Source organism: Sycon ciliatum, chromosome 13 (assembly GCF_964019385.1).
Source record: "Sycon ciliatum chromosome 13, ocSycCili1.1, whole genome shotgun sequence".
NCBI classification, from domain to species: domain Eukaryota; kingdom Metazoa; phylum Porifera; class Calcarea; order Leucosolenida; family Sycettidae; genus Sycon; species Sycon ciliatum.
The window spans coordinates 20,609,978-20,634,427 of record NC_088655.1 but is presented as its reverse complement, the minus strand read 5'-3'; the positions used below and the strand labels follow the sequence as shown (position 1 = coordinate 20,634,427).

Sequence of the window (24,450 nt, the reverse complement as noted above, 5' to 3'; positions counted from 1 at the left end):
TACTATGCGATAATACTGCTTGTAAGAATAAATATACACATAAAATAGGTGTTATGATTATGAAAAAAATGAGTGTTCATTCTTGTAGGCAGTATATTCTTGTATACGACCACACTATAACCGATACGCACTGTAGTAGTAGTACTTGAGTCGAGAAGATCGTTTGCAACTCCTTATCCTGACGACAGTGGGATGATAGCGGTATCCGGTAGTGACCATGGTGACGTACAATCACGTAGATCTACCCGTTCTGCTACGTATGGCCATGTCATGTGGCCTATGCTATGGCAGTATGCATGGCCATGGGTCAAGAGTACAATCATCATGGTAGGTCTACATCATACATGGGGTTATGACTGTACTCTTGATGGTATGGCCCGGCCGGGTTCACCATGTCCATGATTAGCGAAGGTGAAAACTCACTGTCACAGTCATCACGGGCATGCATGGTGTAACCCGTTCCCGCCCGTTTAAGCCAGCAGCGGAGTAATAAAAAAAAAGCACTCTCTGACAGAAACTCGCTGCGCGTAGTACCTAGGCTAGACCATGTAGACAGTGAGTCTGTACTGACTGTTAGTTGAAGGATAGTGTCGCGCTACTACTACATGTACAGCTACAGTGTACATTATAGTATACACTGACTCTGTACTCTGTCATGTACCATGTGTAGATGCTGTTTCGAGTGCGACATCAGGCAAAATGGCGTCGATTTTTTTGCACTGCACGCGCTGTATGCACGCGCGTACTGTACGTCAGAATCCCATGGTAACATGTACGCGTGGGGTAGCGTGGCCAAGCGATCGTACCTTCGAACAGGAATTTTTCAAAATCCATCGAGTGAGAAGATGAAGTTTGAAGGAATTGTTTTATTCTCTCCTGATAATAGTCGGCCCTGTTCGGTGTACCTGTGTTGTCTGGCCTCGCGCGTCGTCTTGCCGGCCAGCTGTGAACAGTTTGTGAGATCGAACTGATGCCAAATCAATGAGAGATGCAGCGAAATCGCCAAACTGTGAAGCTGATTTGAATAAAATAATAACGATAGAGAAAGATAATGGATACATTACCTGGCTGTAGCTGTTCTCCTTTGCTGACGATAGCAGGTGGTCCAGTTCGTTGTTAGTTTTCTGCTCTTTACTCACGAGCAAGCTGGAGGCAGTTCGTTTACTTGAACTGACGCCAACTCACCCACCAACCACCCGCGATCAACGCACTACACTGAAAATTGAACTGAGCAAACAAAGTATTTCAGGACTGTTCCTTTCTACTTCGTTTGCGAGGAGCTGGGACCAGAGGTCGTAAACTGGGGAGAGCTGCGATAAGGTGCTGCTGGACAGTGACTCGAAGCCTTTGTAGAGGATCTACAATGCCACCATGACGGAGAAGAAGGGTGTTGAACTCTTTGTGAATGGATTCTGCCCCATGCTCAGCAAGCAACCCAAGACCTACTTTGAACTTCCGCATGAACGGAACTACATGACACTCCAAAAGGTGCAGCTTTGGAGTAACCCGGCCAAGGCTACGAGGAACAATCTCCCTACGAACTGACACCATAAACTTGTCGATATCGCTCTGCAGCTGGTCGCAAACTTCTGCTGAGACTGCTGAAGTTCCGGAAAATGCGACGTGACACTTTGCGTATTGTTGGAACAACAGCTTGTATCTGCTGGATACAGCTGAAGCATCAGCAGCCAGAGAGGGTGCACGCTTCTCAACAACTGCAATGAATGAGGTCAAGTCAGTGATGACGGAGTCTGTAAGCGCGTGGTGGACATGGTTGCCAATAAATGAACCCCCATGGTACACTTGCCGGCAGATGTTGTGCTTTTGTAAAGCAGCCTCAACATACTGGTTGCAAGGCCCGTTGTCGAGCTTTGCATTTGTGAGGGTCTGCTCGTGTTTTCTTATGTCACCCTGCAGAGCTGTGACCTGCTGCTGCATTTGCGTGGCAGCATGCTGGAGGTTACCAACCAAAGCCTGGAGGTTGTTTTGCTGCTCCGGATTGCCAAAATGGAGAGCAACCCATTGCATCTGGCCAGTCAAGACAGCAAGCTGACTAGATTTTTCTTCCAGTTCTAATCTTTTTTTCTTACATTCTTTCTGATCTTCTATCAGCTTTTTAAAGGCAGCTGAATCTGCCTCACTCACTTCTACCTCGCATGCCATTTTCAAATCAATGTGCTTACACTCCTTGACAAAGGAGTCAAAGACCCATAAATAGATTCCGAGATCAAGATGTAAGGCTGGCAGGCACACATGATCAATAGGAACAGAGAGCATAGCAGGACGTATGGCATTGTAGAAATGCTTTGCTTTGGATAAGCGCCCACCGTCAGCCATAAATTGGCCATGGTGAAGTGAGAGTGTGTCGAGCGTGCGTGGCTCTGGCTGCTGCTCCCAATCAGCGGGGCACTGTTGTATCTGTTGCTTTGTACTCAAGCAGTGCAGACACGGATGCACTCCTGCAGATCCTGACAGGCCATAAACAGTCGTTTGAAACTCGTAGTCGCCAAACAAAATAAGGCGAAACGACTTGTTCTGCCATGTGGTTGCAGCAAGGCTGTCAATGTGTTGTACAAGTGACGCAAAAGCAGTGGAAAGGTTGCCCGGGGTATCTTTTGCATTGAACACAAGGATAGGGATGGTGTTTTTCACAGCATTTGGGTGAGGAATGTTGCAAACCTGGAAGGATAATTTGAAAGACCCGCCCCCATGATCTCCCCCTAACTTCACCCAAATCTCATCCTGCGGGATAACACCATGGTCGGTAAGCATACCAGCCTCCTCGTACTGGTCCAAGAAGAAAAGGACAATCTCTGTGAGGTTGCATGCCACAACCATTGGTGACGAAACTACATCACCACCCGGAAGAGTGAAAGGGCACATTTCGGAAGCATAAAATGCAGGTACCTCTGCCGCAAGCTGCTGCCGCATGGTGTTCTCCGACTCAATCTCACACCCAAAGGACTTGAGCCACCTCCGCAGTTTCCTCAGCTGGTTCCAAGGCATGTGCAGATCTGCTTTTAAAGCAAGGGCAGAATGAGATGAAGGTGCACAAGGAGACACACCGGCAGATTTAAGCAAATTTTCACGGTCTATCTGACCCATACTACGCAGCTCATAGGCATCTTGCTTACCGACACCAACAGTGCCCCCACAGACTACCTCTTTCGCCTGTCGGATTTCTGCCGACCTCCTCTGCATCTGCCTTACAGACACAGCAGCACTGCCACCTTGCGTTGTACGCACATACAAAGCAGGGGTACCACCCGTCCGTAACTCTAGCCTACCATCAGTGGACTTTGACTGTACCAAGTGGGTAGTCAAATGCTCCGCTGCCTCCCCACGAAGCTTGCTGGGTGACGCTGTCAATACATCTGCGACAGTAGTCGACCTGGTCACACAGGCAGGGCCACTGTATGCATTGAAAGGACAGACCTTCATATGCGTCTGCAATGAGAACAGTTTCATGCTGTGCTGGCAGCCAGAAAGAGAGGACACGTAATTGTCACACCTCACTGGCAGATGAGAAAGACATTCCAGCTCAAATGATGACAACTTTCTCATTCCAGATGCATACATGTCACACATGCAAGAAGGGCAGGTACGCGTAGTGCTGAGGTGCTCCCAAACACATGGCACACAAACTAGCTTGCTACAGCAAGGCGTCGTAAGTGCATTGTCGGCGACGTGCCGGCATACGCTACATGTAACAGAAGGGAAAATAAATTGAAACCGATCAGGTGACAGCACCTGGCTCGCTTTGTAGGAAGGCGACCCCATGTCCAAAAGCACCTGCATGCTTTCAAGATCAATGCCAGTGGATGTGGCACTGTCGTCTGCTGACGCGGCTGCGGAAGCTGACGCGGCCGCGGAAGCCGACGAAGACAATGCAGAGTGCTGTGTACTACTGTATGTAGGCATTTTTTTCTTTTTTGGTTTCCTCCCACCCTTGCTGCTACTTTTCATGTTCTTGCAGAACGTACAGTCTGGCTCTGCATGGGCCACCCAAGCTACAAGTTTGCCTGCACAGCCACCACCACAGTGCCTGTACCCCTTTTCCTCACTACGTAAAATAACTTGATGGCAAGGGCTACAGATGTAGCGTGGATGTATGTGTGCCTCATCCTTGGTGACATCGCACTCAAAGACATGCTGTATGCCAACGGAGTATTCGTGAGCTTCATGCTTGTTTTTTTTGGCATGCGACGAGAATCTCTCCCCACCAATTCTGCACACAGCTGAAAGGTACTGCACGTGTTGATCCATATTCAATGCAAAGTTGGCATCACAAAGGCGCCTTGGTCTAAGGCAAAGTACGTCGGTCCAGCAAGATTTGTGCAGAATTGGAAACTAGACCAGCAAGGCAAGCACAGAAAACTAAAAACTAACCCAGGAAAACAGGACGAAGAGCAGCAGCAGCCTTAGGAAAACGACCTCGGGTGAACCCAGCTCCTACGCTACGACTTCAAAACAAACAAACTCTCAACACTGGAAACGGCTCCAACAGGAAAACGAAACGGAGAAAGAAGATCGTTCGAGCGATCGAGTTGTCAGCATTTTCTCTTGCACCTGCTGCACCGGGACTGGGTGTTCTGAGTGGTGTATGAGCGACGTGGCGAGGCAATATCGATGGGTTTGAGACGTGGGTGAGGATCGCGAAATTGAGGCTCTCAGCGAAAAATTTGAAAAATTTGAAAAAACACAGTTGATTGACCTGGACTCGAACCCGGGGCCTCATGTCGCTTTTTCGCGAGTTTTGAACTACTAGTACTACATGTAGTAGTACTAGTAGCATACTTACGTCAAAGGAAAGGAAATAAAGCCAAAGCAAAGGGACAGTTCAACCGCCGTCCGAAAAATGTCCCCAAGGCACAACCGGTCGCTAGGCCAGAGAGAAGTGGAAATAGTTTTTTTCCCTTGTATTAATTGTATTGGCTGTGCATGTGGGCCTTGCGGCTGTCATCATCATGATGCCGCTTTGATACCGACGCTCCTGGGGTTGCTGGAAAGTAGGCGAAGTCTGCAAGGTTCGCAAAGCTGTGTTATCGACGGCAGTTCGGCAATCTGTCCGGGTGACGGTAGCCTCGTTGGGTGAATCGGGCACGCAGCTGGAGTCTTGCGCTCTAGCTTACAATTGGCTTGGAACAGCGGTAAGCTAAGGTAACCCGGTTGTGCTCGCACGGCGAGAAAAAACTGCGAGAAAAATTGCACTTTGTGCATGAAATAACGAGAGGCTTGAAAGCCCAGGAGCCCTCGCTATGCTTTGATTTTACCAAGGTCGATGATTCATAATGTGTGTTATTTTAACTGATAGAAACGCCTTTGCAATACGATTATTGGGCACACGTTTATGCAAAGCCGTTTCAAATCGTATTGCAAAGACGTTTCTATCAGTTCGAATACGACACATGATGACCTAGGTAAAAACAAAGCATAGCGAGGGCTTTCACGCCCTGTCCTGTTAGTCCAACGTACATGTATCTCCCACAAAGCGTTCTTGATAATAATTATTATAATAATTATTCCCGTTTGAAAAACTGAGGTTCGGGGGGGGGGGGGGTGCACCATGACTTCATGCGGCCGCGACATACCCTCTGCAACATCACAGCGCGCGGCTACACGTACATGTAAGTCAAAAGGAGTGCATGAAATGCCAATGCTATTTCAATGATTTAGCGACCAATAGTATTTACTGGTAGTACAAGTGACGCCGAAGACATGATTCCATGTGAGAGTGAGGATGGAGCCATGGCTGACCTTTATGAGCTCGGTATGGGGCTGAACCTCGGTATTCTGCCGAAGAATTGGCCGTACGGGCCGGTCAAGAGCGAGCGCTGCCGAGTGCTGCGATGAACTGTGAAGGAGCAGCCATTGCAGATGAGGCCGATAATTGTCAGATCTGGAGAGCAAAATACTCATTGTAGTAAAAAGTAACAATGAATAGCGATATCACAATTTACTTCACACAGCGTTGTATTGTCCACGAGCGCAAACTTCATTGTCAGCAGTAACTGTTACTCTTCATCCTACATGTAGATTTGGAGTATACACGGCCTTGTCACGACAGCGACAGCTCTACAGAGTGTTCAAGTGAGAAACTTTAATTTCAATTGTTGGTGAACGAACAAATGAAAAAAATCTTATGAAGTCAAACTGTGAGCAAGAGCTGGCTGGTAGACGATTTGGCACTCTGCTTTACAGGTGTTTGAGTTGGCATTTTGGGAGTTTGTTGGTCCCTGCTGTAGCCCTTTACATTCTGTGGTGTGTTGGGCTTTGCCTGCTGAATTTTGATAGAGGTATTGTGGACTGGTCCATTGTAGTTTGGAGGCAGCTGTTTAGCTTTGTTCAGGCTGGCCATTTGCTGTTCCGTGGTTGTGTATCTCGCCTTGCCTTGCGTTCTCCTGGGCTGTGCTGGAGCTGGTCCTGGCCTCCGTGCATCAGAGCTGTCAAGTGCTGGGTAGAGTGCATCGCCTCTGGGCGTGAACTGTGTGTTGGCGTGGATACTGCCATGGACACCACCTCGAAGCTGGACCTGGCGGTGCTCACGTTTGAGCAACTCCGTGCCGTTGCCCAGGGCCATAACGTTCGGGCACCGGACGGCCTGACTCGTGCAGAGCTGGTACCGCAGCTTCGGAAAGCTGGCATTGGTGTTTTACCGTCCCTTGTGCAGTCTGGTCTTGATAGCGTCGTCACGGGCAAATTTGATGAATTGGTCCATGCTGTGGGTTGCGTTTCAGCTGAGCTGGCGGCTATGAGAGCTGATAGGCGACGGGAGGCGTCTGTTGTAGCAAGTCTGGACTCACGAGTCATACACCTCGAGAGTGAAGTAGAGGCTCTCCGTCTTGCTTCACTTGGATCTCTCAAGGAAGACGTTTATGCCTCAGAGTCTGAATCTCGTATTCATGCGCAGGAGCCTGCTTCCTCACCACCCCCAGCCATTTCTAGGCCTCTGCCGGTGGAGTCCCGCTCTCGAGTTCAGCCTCCGTATAGCGCTGTTCTGCAGGGGACTGTGGGTTCTTGTGCTGCTGCTGCTGCTGCTGCATCTGCTCGTCCTGACTCTGTTCGCACTGGTCCTGGGGCCGGTAGTTCTACTGCTTCCGGTTGGCGGGATGTCAATCGGCGGCGACATCGCAACAAGTTTGACACAGCCCCGACTGCTGCCGCTTCAACCACCCGTAATGAGGCCCTGACCAGGACTGTCACTTCTGCCTATCAAAAGCCCACACCCGTTAATACCTCTCCGAACGTGCTAACCGGAGCCGTGCGAACCCGGAGGAAGGTTTTCTTCATCGGCAATATCACTCCTGGCTGTGAGGCAACATCTATTGTCAACTGGTGTAAAGAGCGAGATGTAGAGGTGCTTGCATGCTCCGTAGCCACATCGCGGTACTTTGGCACCTCCTACGCAAGACTTACCGTACCTGAGGAGACCACCAATCGGGTGATGGGTGACCCTTTCTGGCCGGAGACTATTCAGCATGCTGTTCGGCCATGGAGGTTCAGTGACGGGGTGGGGGTGTCTGCGGACATCGCTGCTCAGTGACTGCTCTCTCCTTCCGTGGCTTCGTTGAACCCAGATGCAGCGCCATTCTTCTTCTTCCCCGAATCCTGTGTCTGTTCTAGCCTTAACCCCAATGCCAGGCCGTATGCTCCTCTGCGTCATCCAGCCGAGCAAGTGAAGGAGACTAGCTTCGAGAAGCTCCTATTGTATACAACAAACTGCCGTTCAATTGTCAATAAACATGCTGAATTGTCCGTAATCGTCAAAACAACACCACCCTGATGTGATTTGCTTAACTGAAACTTGGCTAGAGCCTACTATACCTTTCTGTATTCCGGGATACCTAACCTATCGGCGAGACAGACCGCCTTGTGAAAAGAAGTCTGGCACCACCTCCCGGGCATACGGTGGTGTTGCAATCCTTGTTCTAGAACACCGTTTTAGATCCATACGATATCGCCCGGATCTACTCCGTCCTATGTGTGAGGCTGTATGGGTCCAGCTCACGCCCAGGTCAAGCCGTACTGAACCAATTGTCGTTTGCTGTACGTATCGACCGCCTTCAACCAGGAGCTCGGACATAACTCGCTAACTTACTGCGACATGATTGGTGATTCTCTCAGGATGATTCCTGTATCGTCCTCTCACGTCATCATTGCTGGAGATTTGAATGGAAAAAACAGCCTCTGGTGCTCAACAGACCATACATGCCCTGCTGGTGCTGCAATACAACGAGAGTTTGGCTGCTTTGGTCTTCAACAACTGGTCGCCACAAACACGCACACCGCACCTTCAGGCAACCAGGCATGCTTGGACCTCATCTTCAGCAATCGTAGCCAACTAGTGTCGTCCATAGACACAGCCTCTGCTCTGGGTGCATCGGATCACCTCCTCGTTTCATGCCAGTTTGATATCCCCATGGACCCGCTTCCCTCTTGTGCTTCATCCAGGGATTTTGTGCAGTCATCTTCTGCCCGTAAGTACAATTTTAAGAGAGTGACACCTACCACGTGGGCGGGTATTAATGATGATCTAGCGGCAGTTGCCTGGCATACGGTTGTTACGTCAGATGTGGACGAATCACTTGCAAATATTCAGACTGTTCTAGACCGCATCTTTACGCAGCACATTAGTGTCCAGCACTATGAGCGTTGCTCTATCAGGGATACAGGGAGATCACGCCTGTCGAAACAACTTCCGCCCTGGATTAATGCGGAATTGAAAGGTGCTATCCGTCACAAGGCGGAACTTCACAGTCGGAGTAGGAAGTACCCAAGTCCTGTCAACAAATATTTGTATAAAAAGCAACGAAATATTGTGAGGTCGCTGTCCCGGAAATGTCACCGGGAGTATATCCGAAAGCTGCAGGTCCTGATTTGCGATACCAGTAATCACCCTTCATTACATAAATTCATTCGCATGCTGAAATCTTCGGGAAATAGCCCTGGAATACCTGACCTCGCATCAAATGGAAAGTTGGCAGCAGACCCTGCAGCTAAAGCTGCAGCTTTGAACGAGCAATTTGCATCAGTGGCGGTTGTTGACGACCCACGCATACCATTGCCGTCCTTAAACCAACACCCTTGCCTCCCGAATGCGTTTCGTGCTCCGATAATAACCACAGCTGGAGTGCGCAAAGCTATTGCGAAGCTTAAGCTTAACAAATCGCCTGGTATGGACGGCATCTCCAATGAAGTTGTTAAGGCTCTAGCACCATCATTATCATATCCTTTATGTCTTCTATTTAATTTGTCTTTCAGAAAAGGGAAGTTTCCATCGGCATGGAAAGTGGCCAAAATAACGCCGATATTTAAGGGCAAAGGTAGTAAAGCTACTCCTGGAAATTACAGGCCAATCTCTCTCTTATCATGCATTTCAAAATTATGTGAACGAATATGTTATGATCAGTTGTATAGCCATGTTGCCCCTGCCATTCACCCTGCTCAGTCTGGCTTTCGTCGTGGAGACTCAACTTCACTGCAGCTGACTCGCCTTGTACAGGACATTATCGGAGCAAGAGCAGAAACGTTGTACACGGGCATTTGCTTCTTCGATCTTGCCAAGGCGTTCGACACAGTGTGGCATAGAGGTCTCTTGAGGAAGCTTCAAGTCATATTTAACATCTCTGACACACCGTTGAAGTGGATAGAGAGCTATCTTTCTGGGAGAAGCCAGTTTGTGTCCGTGTCGGGAGCAGACTCTCCAAAGCTACCCGTGCTGTCGGGGTGCCTCAGGGCTCAATTCTTGGACCATTGCTTTTTGTTTTGTATGTTAATGATCTACCAAGTCATGTTTCTGGAATGTCATTGTTTGCTGACGATACAGCTGCTTTGCGCCACTGTAAAACTGTCAAACAGCTTGAGTCAGAGTTGCAAGACGCGATAAATATGATTGTCACCTGGATGTCCAGTTGGAGGCTTCAGGCAAACGTTTCAAAAACCAGAGTACTGTTTCTAACAGATTCTGCCTCAATGTTTAAGTTCACCTTTCCCAATTCACCCACAGAAATTCAGACGGTAAAGGAGCACAAACACCTAGGGGTAATGTTCGATTCATCCATGTCCTGGTCGGCTCATGTAGATTAGATTTGTAATAAAGTCAGCCGTGCTCTTGGCTATATTAAAAGTCATTGTAAACATCTCTCTATTCCGCGCCGTTCCGCTATACAGTCGACCTACCCTTATAACGATAACCTCTATAACGATATTACCCTTATAACGATATTTTTCTGGCAAACCAAATCACTCCATTGACTTGTGTATACAATGCCTTACCTCTATAACAATATTGCTATAACGATATTACCCCTATAACGATATAAAATGGGCTGACCAATCGACATTTTCCATTTTATAACAATATCTAGCAGGGAATATGTAGAGCCTACTATCCAGGTAGGGCAAGCTTCACTTGATAAGTCGTTGGGACATGGTGAAATGCAATGGGGCATCAGTTGGCACCTTGCTGTGCACATAATGTGCATGTATGTTAATTTGTTATGCTATGAAGAGTGTAAAAAAGAACAAAATCCATGAATTATCCATGAATTATGACGTATGTGTATGAAATGAACCAGTTACCCCTATAACAATATTACCCTTATAACAATATTTCTTGGTGTGACGCAAATATCGTTATAAGGGTAGGTCGACTGTATATAAAATTTATCTCCTTCCATTGTTTGAATATGCTGCCACAGCCTGGTGTGGCCTAGCTAATGTCTTATCCGATTCCATTGAAGTTCATCATAAGAAAGTTCTAAAAATTTTGTTCTCGAAGAAACCATTCCTTTCCCTCCAACGAGTTGTACTTATTAGCTCAGACTACTCCGTTAGAGCAACGCCGACTAACTTGCCTCTGTATATTGGTTCATCGAATGCTCTTGGGTTGTGTTCCTGAACATATAAAGCCTTATAACTGGTTAGTTTCGGGCCGCTCAACCAGAAACAAAATGTCTCTTCCCAAGGCCAAGTCAACGCAATTCACAAGATCGCCATTCTTCCAGGGCTACTGTGCATGGCTACAACTTCCCGACTCAGTGAAGACTTCTGCATCATTGAAAGAATTTAAAGTGAATCTGAGGGCCTGCTGATGACTGAGTGCACCATAATAATAATACTTGCAAGTAAAAACTAATCAATATAGCTTTTTGGCTGTTTCCTTTTCATGTATATAATCTTCTCCTTCTTTTACCATGGTTGGCTATCACCCACATCTTCCCGTTTTGGCTGCCATCGGAAGCCATAAGATGTTGAATAAATAAATAAATAAATAAATCGGCAAAATGGAGAAGAACGATGCGAGTGCTCTCCAGATGAAGGAGTGATCAGTGCGTCTCCTGTGCTTCACGCTAAAAGAAAGGCCGATTCGGGCAGCGTTTGGTGCAGGAGTTTATCTCGCTCATAAGACAACAGGGAGGTTTCGCACAAAATTACGCATGAAAATCCGTATGCCATACGTGCCGGGGAGTGAGTGCAACTTTCCTACGTAAATCCCTCGTCGGTGCGGTCCTCCGTAGGACTAAGTCTTGCTGAATTGTTTCCTTTTTCCGGATTTATCCTTCGCAATGTTCAAGCCGCGCAAAACATAAGGTACACATCAAAAAGTACATGGGCAATGTGGTTTCGGTTCTTGGTGCATGCGGTGCACGCATGCAGTCAACACGTCTCCGACACAGAAAAAGCATGCTTCACAGTCGTGGAAAATCACGTAGTGCGAAACCCAACAACGCTGGTTTTACATATGAAAATCACGTGCAGTTGCTACGTTATTTCCGTATGTAATTACGTAGAGCGAAGCCTACCTATTGATCTTTCCTGCCTTCGTCGAGGTCATGTTTCCCTGCTTTCCTAGCAGAACATTGTTCCTAGCCTGCATAAATGACCCCGGGTTCAGAAGAAAACTCTATCTCTGACATCGTGTAGATAGAAACTACACTAGTAATTACAAGCCACGTTTCATTCACTGCTCAACAACAAGCTTACTTGACTCAAGACTCAAGCAGAAAGACAGTCAAGCCGAGCGTAATCATATAAAGGGCGCTCAACATTTTTATCTTATCACCCCCTCCCGAGGTCCCAATAAATCGGTTTTGCTTTTCTCTGTGCGATCATGGCTTTTGTTATGTGCACAGCGCTTATGGGGCTGTTAAGTGTGACGTCACGGCTCCTTCGATACGCATAGCAACGGAGAGCACTGGGGACAAACAAAAGTCGCGTCCTCTGGATGGAACCAGATGTCAAGGGCAACAGCATCTAAATGACTGGAGAGACAGCAGTTTTTCTTTGCTTTTTCTTCAAGCGATTGTTGTCGCTCTTTACTCCTTGTTCTTTCCTCTACAAAACTCCTGTAGTCGTCGAGTGCCTTCATGATGGCTGTGGAATTGGCTGCCCACAGTAAAACTCCGTGTTTGAGAGTGCTTTGAAGATGTTTCGCGTCCTGATGGATCAAAGTATGAGCGCTCCTTGTGGATTCGATTATATATAGGTGAGTTGTTCAAGAAATCAGTGTCTTCTTTCTGTCTCTGCCCTCACGCTGGCACAATATCAGCTTCTATATCCATGACAGCTCGCACCTCCCGTGAACTGCATGACTTAGATATATTTTCGCCCTCTGTGGTGATTGAAGACCCATGGAAGAATTTATTATGTTCTGAATGATGTCCTAAGAATATAAAATGAAATAATTCTAAGGAATTGTCATAGGGTATTTTTGGAAGGATGGAGACAGAGAAAGACAGAGAGAGAGAGCACTGTTTGAAGTGTTTGTCTCACTGTAATTACTCCAGATTATTGAATGTTGTATGATCTACTCTATATTTTCCACAATGGTTTTTCCTGATTTGCGGGATCTCTTCTTTTGCTGTTTGCGTGTTTACAGGAAGTGGCTGTCTGGTGTAACTGCACCAGATCCTGGGGAAATTAAGTCAGATGCAGAGGCAGGGTCGTCCAGTGATGCAACACTGCCGTTCTGTGTGCAGCGTTACCGCTAATACCCCCGGCGAAAAGACAAACACGTGAAAAGACTACAGTATTGACCGTTCTGCTAATAAATGCATGACTGCTCCGACAGTCGATAATCGAAACACAGAGCACCAGCATGATGTTTTCATATTGGGAACCACACAACAGCTCAATTCTCAAGCCCGAAAATTGATGAATACAAATACAGAGCGACGCAACAAGAGATCATCCGGCAACCAAACAAACCTGGGTCTAATGCACTGAATAGTCTTGAAATACGCAGGCCAGACAAATCAGTGCAAGCACATAATGTTACAAGGTACATGCATTGCAGAACAAAGTGTAACCAAAGATACACAGGGTTATAGCTGCACACTTGTGCATGTGCTCGCTCAGCCCAAGAACACACGATCATGATGATAGAAACAATCCGGGGGAAACACGCTAACACCGAAGTAAGCATCAACACGTAAATAGTGCAGCTCTGAAAAAATTACATTGACATGTACTTTGGTGTGTCGAGTAGTGTCAGGCTTGAATAATCATCCAACCAAGACTTCATCAGGTCCTAGACGCTGAGATTGCACGCCGAATTTGAAGTGCATCTAGCCTTGAACCTGTCGCACAAGGCACACATATATGGCAAAATGACATCCACTCTGATTATTTCCAGAGGCCAATCATGACAGAACACAGAAATGAAACCACGGGCTCAACCAAGTAAACGCAAAGGAAGTTAGTCAAAATAATCCATGCAGTGCTCTTTTAATCGCAGCGCTGATTGCAGTGTTGCGTCATAGCCCGATACCCGCTGAGCACAGACACAACTCCATTCGTCAGGGGCAAGACATACTCTTTTGGAATAAAGTCATAAAGTACAGCATTCCAATGACATTACGGACACCTCGTGCAAATGCATGGTCTGTTCATCTGGCCGACTCAGCCACGCATGAGAGTGTGTGCATGTACATGCGCACGCTTGCGCGCGCGCACACACACACCATGTATTCGGTGCGTATGGTGTACCAGTTGCGGGACAATGAAGATGGAATCATTATCATGATGTTACATGTACATCTACAGTGTATGTTTGACTGTAAAGTAAATTTTATTTTATTGCACATTTGTTCGACACAACTAGTTACTTACTTCACATGTTCGCATTTCTCATAATCGATCCACCTGCACTCCGTATCAGTCGAGGAAAAATTCTCCCAGATATACACTAGTCACCACAGCCATGTGATGACATTGGGATGGGCCCCAAGCACGATTGCACTCTCTAGTTACAATAAATTTGGCCAGATTATCTGTGAAGACAAAATGCAATGCATAGCGGCAATCGATGGATGAAGAGAGAGTTTGTAAATACCTATATCTTTCCACATGTTCAGGAGCTTACCTTTTGGAGTTCACATCGTTTACACGATCTCTCATGCTGTCTTGCACCTTGGTTTTGTTGACCATGGATACGCCATCCCAGAAAACATTCTACAGGAGGTACTAATGCAGAGCGTTTTTCACGCTCGATCTCGGCGATCTACCTTGTCACGCCAATAAAATCCTCCGTGACACTGGCTACAGTCACAAGAGACGTCTCAGTAAGGTAATGAGCACGACAACATCGTCGAGATCAAGGACAAAGAGAAAACAAAACACTCACTGAAAACAGCAAAGAAGAAACGAAGAAATGTACACGATTCCTATATGTTGCCACTGACAACTGGTTCGGTGGAGACGACGCTACTTTTGTTTGTCCCCAGTGGGATCGTTGTTATGCGTATCGAAGGAACTGTGACGTCATCACTTAACAGCCCCATTAGCCTGTTTGGCGCGTTCCTGTGAATCGAGTTGAACCTTGGTGTGAAAGTTGTAGCCTGCAGGCACGGTGACCAGACGACTTGTGTACGCATGAGCATGTGACCACTTGTTCCACCTTGTTCGATTGGGACAGAGCACCGAATGCTACATCGCAGCCTTCTCGGGCCAAAACCAGTCGACTCAGCACCCAAAAAGACTACACAACATATGCGCCAAACGCGGTCATACGTGCTTTTATAAGGACGAAATGGTGCTTTTAGTGACATTTTGCATACAAATCCCCATCTAGTAGGGTGGAGTCACCTAGTTTCGGTGGAAGCGGCAAAATCGATTGCGAATAAGGCGGAAGGAAGGGTATCAGCTGCCTCGGACCAAGACCATTCGACTCAGCACCCCGAAGGCTACAGCAACTACAACAACTGGTGAAAATTTGATTTTAGGCTTAACTTCCCCTTTAATTTCGGCTTTATTTCGGCGATTTGGATTTCGGCTTTATTCCCGTAGCTATGCAGAAGACGTTACTTCAGTAACGTCTGGCACTAGCCAGGGTCCACACTGCTTTAATTTGGTGTTTGTGGCGGACGGACCTCTGTCTGGCGCTATCCCGTATCTGTCCCGTACCGTACCATCAAAGACAGCTGGCCACAAACACCTGGCCACAATATTCAAATAGGGTTTTCAAATGCAAGATCATAACGTGAAGCAACTTGGAAGAATGAGTATGAATGCGAAATGTATCGGGTAATGCATGTAGGGAGATTGCGCGGGTTCGATTCCCAGGTTATGCCTGATAAAAAACAGGAGAATTGAAAATATATAACATCCTTATGCTTTTTTGCCTAGGTCATCAAGGTGGTAGACGGTGTCGTATTACCCTCGACCGGACCTATCCCGTACCGTACCATCAAAGACGGCTGGCCACAAACAGCTGGCCACCATATTCAAATAGGGCTTTCAAATGCAAGATCATAACGTGAAGCAACTTGGAAGAATTAGCATGTATGGGAAGTGTATCGGGGGATGCATGCAGGGCGATAGTGCGGGTTCGAATCCCAGGTTATTTCTTGAAAAAATAGGAGAAATGAAAAATTTATATATATATGGGCTTGCGACTAGTTGGTTTGGAGGTGACAGCGTTGCGAATGACCGAGGGTCCTCGACGTCTGTCTCACCGTCCAGGAGCGACACTGACTCACGCTACTATCTGGTGTTCACGAGGTGTTTGTCGCGCTGGAAGCGGAGCGTCTCTGTTAAGTTTGTATCCCTGGTGATGTTTGTGCCTGGAGAGCACTATATAAGTGGTGCTCTTCAGGCACAATCTTCCTCAGCCTACTCAAGCTCAACTGATGAGGGGTGAATTCCCCGAAACACTGTGTATTGAGCAGGGAGTGGTGCTTTCTTGCAGGTTTGCCGAGTCGAAGGTTCGATGGACTTCTCGTGTGCTCTGGATGGCAGTCGTGAGTCAGTCAAGTGTCAAGTAAAGTCGGCGGAATAGCGCGAGCTCCGGTGTGGGGAGCAAACCTTTCTTACAAATCATCGCCGAAGTCGCAACCACTACTTCGAAAAATTTATAACATCCCTATGTTTTTTTTGCCTAGGCCGTCAAGGCAAAAAAGCATAGCGTAGGGCCCTGAGCTTCCAAGCTCTCTCGTTCGGCATCGATCCAAATCGCCGAAATTAAAACGCCGATGAAAATTTAAACACCGGCTTTGTAGTAGTATAGTGGTAACCCTGTGCCGAAATCTGCATCTGCATCTGCCGCTAGGGTTTACCGGGTGTTAGCGACCGTCGTTAGTTCCCTTTGGGAACGGACACTATAATTTTTTTATTTTTTTTACTGTGCCGAAAATATGTCCCTGTGGGTCCATTGTTATTAGGCATCTGCCTGTTTTGGTTTCTCCACTATAAATAAAAGAATACTACTACTACTACTAATGTCGAAAATCATGAATTGCCGACATTTTGCAGCCCCGACAATTTGTATGCTTACAGTACGCAGACTTTAGCTTCGACCCTTGATGCCGTGGAGAAACAGTGGCCTAGCATTAGTTAGGGTGGGGGATCAATGTTACTTCATGTTGCTACAGAATGTCCTATCTTGACCAGTGAGGGGCTGATCTGCAGCCAACTGAATATTGATATCTCATCAATTTGATATTTTGCTTGTCATTGTCAGTCATTATCTCTCTTTGTGTCTTTCTGTGTGTGTCTGGTCTCTCTCTCAATCTCTCCCTCCCTCCCTCCCTCCCTCCCTCCCTCCCTCCCTCCCTCCCTCCCTCCCTCCCTCCCTCCCTCCCTCCCTCCCTCCCTCCCTCCCTCCCTCCCTCCCTCCCTCCCTCCCTCCCTCCCTCCCTCCCTCCCTCCCTCCCTCCCTCCCTCCCTCCCTCCCTCCCTCCCTCCCTCCCTCCCTCCCTCCCTCCCTCCCTCCCTCCCTCCCTCCCTCCCTCCCTCCCTCCCTCCCTCCCTCCCTCCCTCCCTCCCTCCCTCCCTCCCTCCCTCCCTCCCTCCCTCCCTCCCTCCCTCCCTCCCTCCCTCCCTCCCTCCCTCCCTCCCTCCCTCCCTCCCTCCCTCCCTCCCTCCCTCCCTCCCTCCCTCTCTCTCTCTCTCTCTCTCTCTCTCTCTCTCTCTCTCTCTCTCTCTCTCTCTCTCTCTCTCTCTCTCTCTCTCTCTCTCTCTCTCTCTCTCTCTCTCTTGTTGTTGTTGTTGTGTTTATTTTAATTCGCAAACCAAACGGGCAGATCTGCCCAATGAAAAGGTGGCGAATGCAGATAGAAAGCAGTAATAAATGAAATTGGGGACTGATGTAATTAGGATAGAGGTGGAGAAAAACTAAGCCAGCTGATCATCAAACAGGACGTTTGGTACTCTAGGTACTAAGGCCAGTAAGTGTGTGCGGGATCATGCTGGCGCGGAACTGGCGGAGCGTGGAGATGGCACGTACATCGCTGGGTAATGTGTTCCACAGCTGGGCGCCCCGGAACGCGAGGCAACCCTTGCCGAACCTGGTGGAAACTGGCGGTTGGCGCAGACCCATGGTGGAGTGCAACCTAGTTGGGCCAGCTGACGAAGGAACTAGGAGGGCTTGCAGTTCAGAACTTGCGTGCTCATTCCGAGACCTCCAGACCAGACCGATGAACTTCTGCCTGAATATCTCGGATACTCTGTAGGTGTCCAATTGCAGCAGGAGGGTACGCGCGGAGGTGTGATGCGAGAGTCCGAAAACCGCCCTTGCCGCCCGATTCTGCATGACTTGTAGCCGATCCAATTGGTTGGCAGTAAGAAGCGGGGAAAACGCATTGGATCCGTACATCAGGTCAGACATGATGATCGCTTTAAAGTAGAGAACTCGGCTCTGATGAGTCAAGCAGCGACGCAACCTCCATAGTGCTCCGATCTTCTGGGCCAGTCGAGCGGTGCAGCGATCAACATGGGGCGTCCATGACAGATCCGAGTCGAGGAGCACTCCAAGATACCTGGCCACAGTAACGACAGGAATCGGCGTTTCATGACAGTTTACATTGATCGTATGCTGGGGCTGCTGAGGCTGTCTGTTGGGGTATACAGGGATCACGTGGCTCTTGGCTGCATTCAAAATGAGACCACGGGTCTGCAACCAGTCAGCAAGTGCAGAAACCGAGGCCGATAGCGTAGCAGATACCGTGTCCAGGGATGTGCTGCTGCTGATCAGCGCAATGTCATCGGCAAATTGAACTGATGAAGACTGGTTAGCTATGGTTGGAACTTCGCGGGTGTAGATACTGAAAAGGATCGGTCCTAGAACAGAACCTTGTGGCACGCCACAGGATGGTGCAGAAATGGCACTCTGATCCCGTCCAATACAGATACGCTGAGTACGGCCCGACAGATAGGCGGAAAACCACTTTAGGGCTGTCCCTGTTATGCCGATATCGAATAGGTCCTGGAGTAGCCGTTCATGACGAACCTTGTCGAATGCCTTTGACATATCTAGAAGGCATATGCCAGTACACAAACGCTTGTCCCGTGCACTAAGAATACGATTTGGCATAAGTACCAGGGCATCCTCCGTTGAGTGGCCTGCGCGGAATGCAAACTGAGTCGTGGGGAGGGTACCAGATATGTCCAAAAACTGGGCTAGCTTCTTTTGTACGACTTTCTCCAAGAGTTTTGATAATATGGGAAGTAGGGACACTGGACGGAAGTTAGTGGGAATAGACGGGTCCCCAGCTTTGAACAGCGGGATAACGTGTGCGAGTTTGAAGGCTGTGGGGACAGTGCCATTGACAAGCGAGGCATTAAACAACGTGGCCACGGACGCAGCTAGGATATCGGGCTCTCTCCACTTGTCTGCCTGTTTGTCCTCCCATCTCTTGCCATCTGCCTGTCTCCATTGTCTTTGTTCTTGACAAAGTGTCTGTAGTCTTTGCTGCTTGTCGTTTTATACGTCTGTTTATCCGCCTGTCTTTGTCTGGCCAAAGAGTACAGAAAGAGGTTTGGTTTGCAACTGGAGTTTTGAACTGTGCTATCTCCAGCAGGGACATACCCAAAGGGGTCCAGAGGGTGTTTTTTTACAGACTCCTTTTCATGCACTGTACATGTCCAATATATGCCTGAAGAGCCAGCGACCCAGGGCTACCTAGGTGCCCTCCCTCCCCTGCTCAGGCAGAATAATGTTAACGTCAAAAATAAATTGTTTCGCCTTATGATGGTATAGCGTGAAGGTCACGCTGCAAGCCAAACACCGTTCCACCTTCTTGGTAAAGAATTTCAACCCATTGTTGTTCTGAGCACTGCATTGACATAGAAAAAACACTTAGCTGTGTCTTTGTTTGCATTCTTCCCCTATCTTTCTACAGTTCTATTGACTGCTTATTGAATGTAACACCAAGCAAGGTTTACAGATGGCAGGTAAGTAAAGTTCAAGTTGGGAGAATGTAAAATCAATCTGCCTCCCCACATTAAGGCATTCCATCATCGTTCCCATCGATTTATTCATCTGTCCTTCCGGCCGCCTGTTTAATCATCCCTCCAACGCCCCTGCCCTTCATGCCATCATCCCTCCAACGCTCCAGCCCTTCATGCCATCATCCCTCCAACGCTCCTGCCCTTCATGCCATCATCCCTCCAACGCTCCTGCCCTTCATGCCATCATCCCTCCAACGCTCCTGCCCTTCATGCCATCATCCCTCCATCTCATACTATTATGTCCTCACTCATTCACTTCATCTATCTCTCCAATAATCCAGCTATAAATCCATCCATCCACCCACTAATCTAACAAACCACCCACCCATCCATCCATCCATCCAACCATCCATCCATCCGTCCATCCATTCATCCACCCATCAATCCATCTATCCATCCACCCACCCATCTGTCTACCCATCCACCCATCCGCCCATCCACCCATCCATCCATCTATCCATCCATCAATCCATTCATCCATCAATCCATTCATCTTTTCATCCACCCATCAATCCATCTATCCATCCACCCATCCCTCCAACTACCCATCCATCCCTCCATCCATCCCTCCATCCACTAGTCCACCCGTCTATCCATCCATCCCTCCATCCCTCCATCCATGCATTCATCCATCGAGGTACATTGTATACCTCTATCTATGCGTCACTATAGCCAGCTATCTATTCATCCAGCCAGTAATCTAGCCAGCCCTGAAGCCAGAGACCCAGCCCTCCAACCATCCAGTCATCTGTCAGTCAGACTTCCCACCCTCTTGCTTGTCCGTAAATACATCCACTACCTGTCGGCAAGCCTGTCAGTCTGCCAATATATCTACTGTAAAACCTGTGACTAACAACCACACCTTGGTGCCAGAGAAAGCGGTCTTTAGTGGCAGGTGGTCCTCAGTTAGAGGTTTGCACCGCACAACCATAATTAATATGAATGTGAGTCCGTCCGTGCCTGGCAAAGTGGTCTGTAGTACCAGGCTGGTCGCTAGTCACGACATTAGGTTGCAAGTGAAGAGCTGAGATGCAGAACCTGATACGGGCCAATCTTGTGAAAATCATATTTTCAGCTTAGTGTCATTAATTAACAGGTCTCGGGGCAGCACCAGGAAAAATGTCACACTCTAATACTTACTAGAACCATTTCAAAATAGGAACCCAGGTATGGCTTAGCCGAGGCCCACGGCTACACACCCAGGCCTGCAGGCACACCTCCACCTACACACACTCGCAGCTGCTTGCGCGCACACACACACACATTCATGTGCACAAACATAAATGCAGACACACAACTGGTTGTACTTTCAACGCCGTACCCATGCACACGCACCACTCACAGCACTATGTCAATATTGAGCGTGTGCCAGGGCTAAATATACCTTGCTGCCCAAATCAAACATGTTACATACAAACCGCACATAAAATGAATTCTTTTTTGTCACTATTCGAAAAGTGATGAAATAGATGTAGCGGGTTGTCCAGCTCTTCAAGTTCCCATTGCAAATACACGTGTGGTGATTTGTGTGCTTGTGAAGCTGACACATTTCTCTTTGATTTTTGGCCTTGTTCTCTGTAGGCAACCCATACAAAACTATGGAGTTTGTCTCCAAAATTCACGTGTGGTTACAAGATGTTGACCCTGATCGGCTTCGTCGTCTAGTTCAGAAAGAAGGACTAATCAGCTTTGACCAACTGGAACGTTTGAGGAAGATACAAGACCAAAAGGGAACGGCTGAACACAATGCACAATTGATTTCAATACTTTGCCCTGGAGAGACAAAATCCTATCAGGTCTTATGTTCAGTGATCCACCAAATGGGCTACTTTGACCGACACTTGGAGATGCTTCGTATTGTAGCTAACCCAGAGCAAGGTGATACTTGATGCTGTTTTGATTAGTGTAGTGAACGTTCTGTGAATTATCAGCAGTCTGTGCATGTTACCCTGTGTATGCCTTATACCTGTGTTCTGCACACAATACAAGCTCTATCAACTAACAGCACAGAAGAAGATTTCCATTGCTGGTCTCTTTAGCCTTGTAGTGTATTTCCGTTCTGGTTAGGTAATGGGTGGCCAGCAGATCATTCACAAAGTATAAAAAGGCTAGGGTATGGCCACACGAATCAAGAAACTGCTTCTGCCAGTCCTGTGGTATCGGATTAGACATTGGTATCGGTGAGTCGTGGCGGTGGCAGTCAACTCTCTGAAGCTTGGGAATAATCATTATGATGTCATGACCGTGGGGCTTTCTATTTTCCTTCTTTGTATTCATTTTGTCCCCTGACCAGAATTACTATCCAGTGTTGGGCAACCAGAGTCAGCCAACACCATAGCAACCAGTGCAGACCCAACTGTAACCATGCCAACTGAAGACCACCCAACAGCAGCGGCTCCCTCATCAGGATATGCAGCGTATCAATCCACTCCAGGGACAACGAGTACATCGCCACTTGGACAGCAAGTAGCACCACTGTGCCCACCGATGAAAAGCAGAACTGCAGCAGCAAGACCAGGAGCAGAGGGAGGAGAAGCAGCTGGAGCAACAGCAGCAACAACAACAGCAGCAGCCGCAGCAGGGGCAATGGCAGGAGCAGCAGCAACAGCAGCAGTGGCAATGGAAGGAGCATTAGCAGTGGCTTCATCAGCAACTGTATTAACCCCTCAAGCATCACTCCAGGCAAGGCTTCCAATTGGAACGGCAATGCCAGAACGTGCGCATGGAGCAACAGCAGAGTCAAAACTAGAAGCAACAGCCACAGTATCAGCTGTACCAGCACTTCATCATTGCCATTATTCAGGTAAGTTTTGCCTAGCTGACATTCTAAGGGGATGCGACAGGAAGCAACGTAAGAAGTTACGGGAAGTTGCAGTGATGGTCATGGTCGCAATGAACGCCAGAAACAGGAGTACAACCGTATTACCGTGTACTTTATATTATTTATGTGTAATTCGGAATAGTCCAGGAGTGTGTCAGACGAACCTGATAAATCAATTCCTATGGTTATGCAGTGCTGCGAACCAAATCGGTCTGTTTTGCGACTTCTGATTTTCCGTGTTTTTCAGTGCTTGTCCGTGCTACCGATGTACTACCATGTGCATTGCTTGTATTGTGCTTTTTTGACACCCACATGCATGTCGGTGACTGAATTTGCTAGCAAAGCACGTGTGACTGTACCACGACAAAATATTTTGTGCTACATGTAGTCGAAGCATGGTATGCACTTGCTATGGCATAGGGATACTCATCGCTCAGCTTGCACTCACCATGCATCTACATACATATCTGTAGCTGGTCGATCCTCTTCAAATTTCAGTACCATTTTGCTCAAATTCCGTACTGCGGACGAAGGAGTGATTTTCCATACCCATACATAAAAATACGGAAGGTTGGCAGCACTGGCAATGAAAAACAAGAATTAAGGCCTGGAGTAAACTGATCACGGCCCACAGCTTTATCATTCACGATGAGTTAGGTTGGCTATAGCAATAGCTGCTGCATGTCATACTGTACGGATAGTAAGACTGTGTACAGGTCACCCCTGCCATCCATACAGTTTCTACATCCTGTTTCATCAGCTTTACGGTGAATGAGAAATAGACCTGAACGATTTCGCAGAATGGTATGAACTGAGGTGTCCTGGCACCAGCCAATCACCATGGAAGCATTCTTAATCAATGGAATTTGATGTTTGAGTGTTTTCATGCTCATATAATGTATGCAGCCTGAAATAATATAATCCGTTTGTGGATGCGGACATGTCTGTGTGTTTGTGTACTATGGCAGGTGCACGACCGCCTATTGCTCTGCAGCCCGGTGCAGCCTTAGCTTGCTCCTCCACTGGTAGATCACCATCATCAATGTCAGGTCCTTCTACCACGGCAGAGACTACATTTGGTCTTAGCCAGACCTGTATGAGTGCATCCACCCAAGCCACTCCAACACATCCCATTGCCAGCTCAGCTAACACTAGCACTGGCAGCTTTACAGCTGATGGTAATGCTGCTAGGAGAGGAACTGCATTGCAGCAGAGTACACAGCAACCAGCGTCAGTCCACCTTGAAAACACGGCACAGTTGGCAGCAGCTGCTGTAGTTTTTTCTTCACTGCCTCTGGAGCCGCAAGCCAAGAGGACACTACTAAGCAATGTTGGCAGAGCATTCACGGAGGAAATGTCCAGGCATATTGACTATGTGTCAGCTCCAAGTATGGCTCATACCAGTCCAGGTAAGCACTATGTCTATGTCCTTGGAAGCATGTGTACCTGTTATCTACAATGTGCATGTGGACGGTGAGGGGAGGGGAGGGGAGAGGAGGCGAGGGGGAGGGGAGGGGGAGGGGAGGGGGAGGGGAGGGGAGGGGGAGGGGAGGGGGATGGAGAGGGAGAGGGAGGGGGATGGAGAGGGAGAGGGAGAGAGAGAAAGAGATATGAGGGTATCGAGCACTCTCTGCACAGAGGAAGTAATTCTTGTGTGTGACTTTACTCATACACATTCTCTCTGACTTTAGTTGCCATAACTGGTGACCTGAATTCACAGAACATCAGTAGAGAAGATTTCAAACTCTTTGCACAAGTGACTGCTCCAATGTGACTTTTCCAATTTGCCCTTCTGTGTGTTCCAGATTCTCAGGCCTCTCTGCTGCAGAAGTCTCAGTTCCTCCTGGACAGCCCCGAAATGTCTGAAAGTGACTCAGGGTTTTCCGGCTCTGCTGCTAGCT

At 47.9% G+C, this 24,450-nt stretch overlaps 2 protein-coding genes and 1 long non-coding RNA gene across 4 annotated transcripts in view; 1 reads left to right on the top strand and 2 right to left on the bottom strand.

Annotated features, from left to right (window-relative positions):
* Positions 1-24,450, top strand: part of LOC135829600 (uncharacterized) — a 373,880-nt gene that overhangs the window by 119,527 nt on the left and 229,903 nt on the right. Inside the window, exons 1-2 of one of the 2 annotated variants that reach the window (XM_065341995.1) lie at positions 4,905-5,150; positions 19,620-19,671. The exons of the other annotated variant lie outside the window; for it this stretch is intronic. Of the exons in view, the coding sequence (XP_065198067.1) occupies positions 19,665-19,671 (7 nt within the window). The 5' untranslated portion in view covers positions 4,905-5,150; positions 19,620-19,664. Of the gene's footprint in view, positions 1-4,904; positions 5,151-19,619; positions 19,672-24,450 lie in introns of those variants that run through there. 2 annotated transcript variants of the gene reach the window in all.
* LOC135829669 (uncharacterized) lies at positions 708-4,728 on the bottom strand. The gene has a single exon (XM_065342057.1). It carries the CDS (start codon positions 4,264-4,266, stop codon positions 1,246-1,248), a length of 3,021 nt encoding a protein of 1,006 aa, XP_065198129.1. The 5' UTR covers positions 4,267-4,728; the 3' UTR covers positions 708-1,245.
* LOC135829562 (uncharacterized) lies at positions 13,527-14,770 on the bottom strand. Its single transcript, XR_010555857.1, has 3 exons — positions 14,366-14,770; positions 14,113-14,273; positions 13,527-13,580 (listed from the first exon to the last, which is right to left on the bottom strand). It is a non-coding gene; the product is annotated as an uncharacterized LOC135829562 (long non-coding RNA).

What these genes read in the sequence shown, in the direction of transcription:
- LOC135829669 (XM_065342057.1), bottom strand. Translation starts at nt 4,266, where the DNA reads ATGGATCAACACGTGCAGTACCTTTCAGCTGTGTGCAGAATTGGTGGG.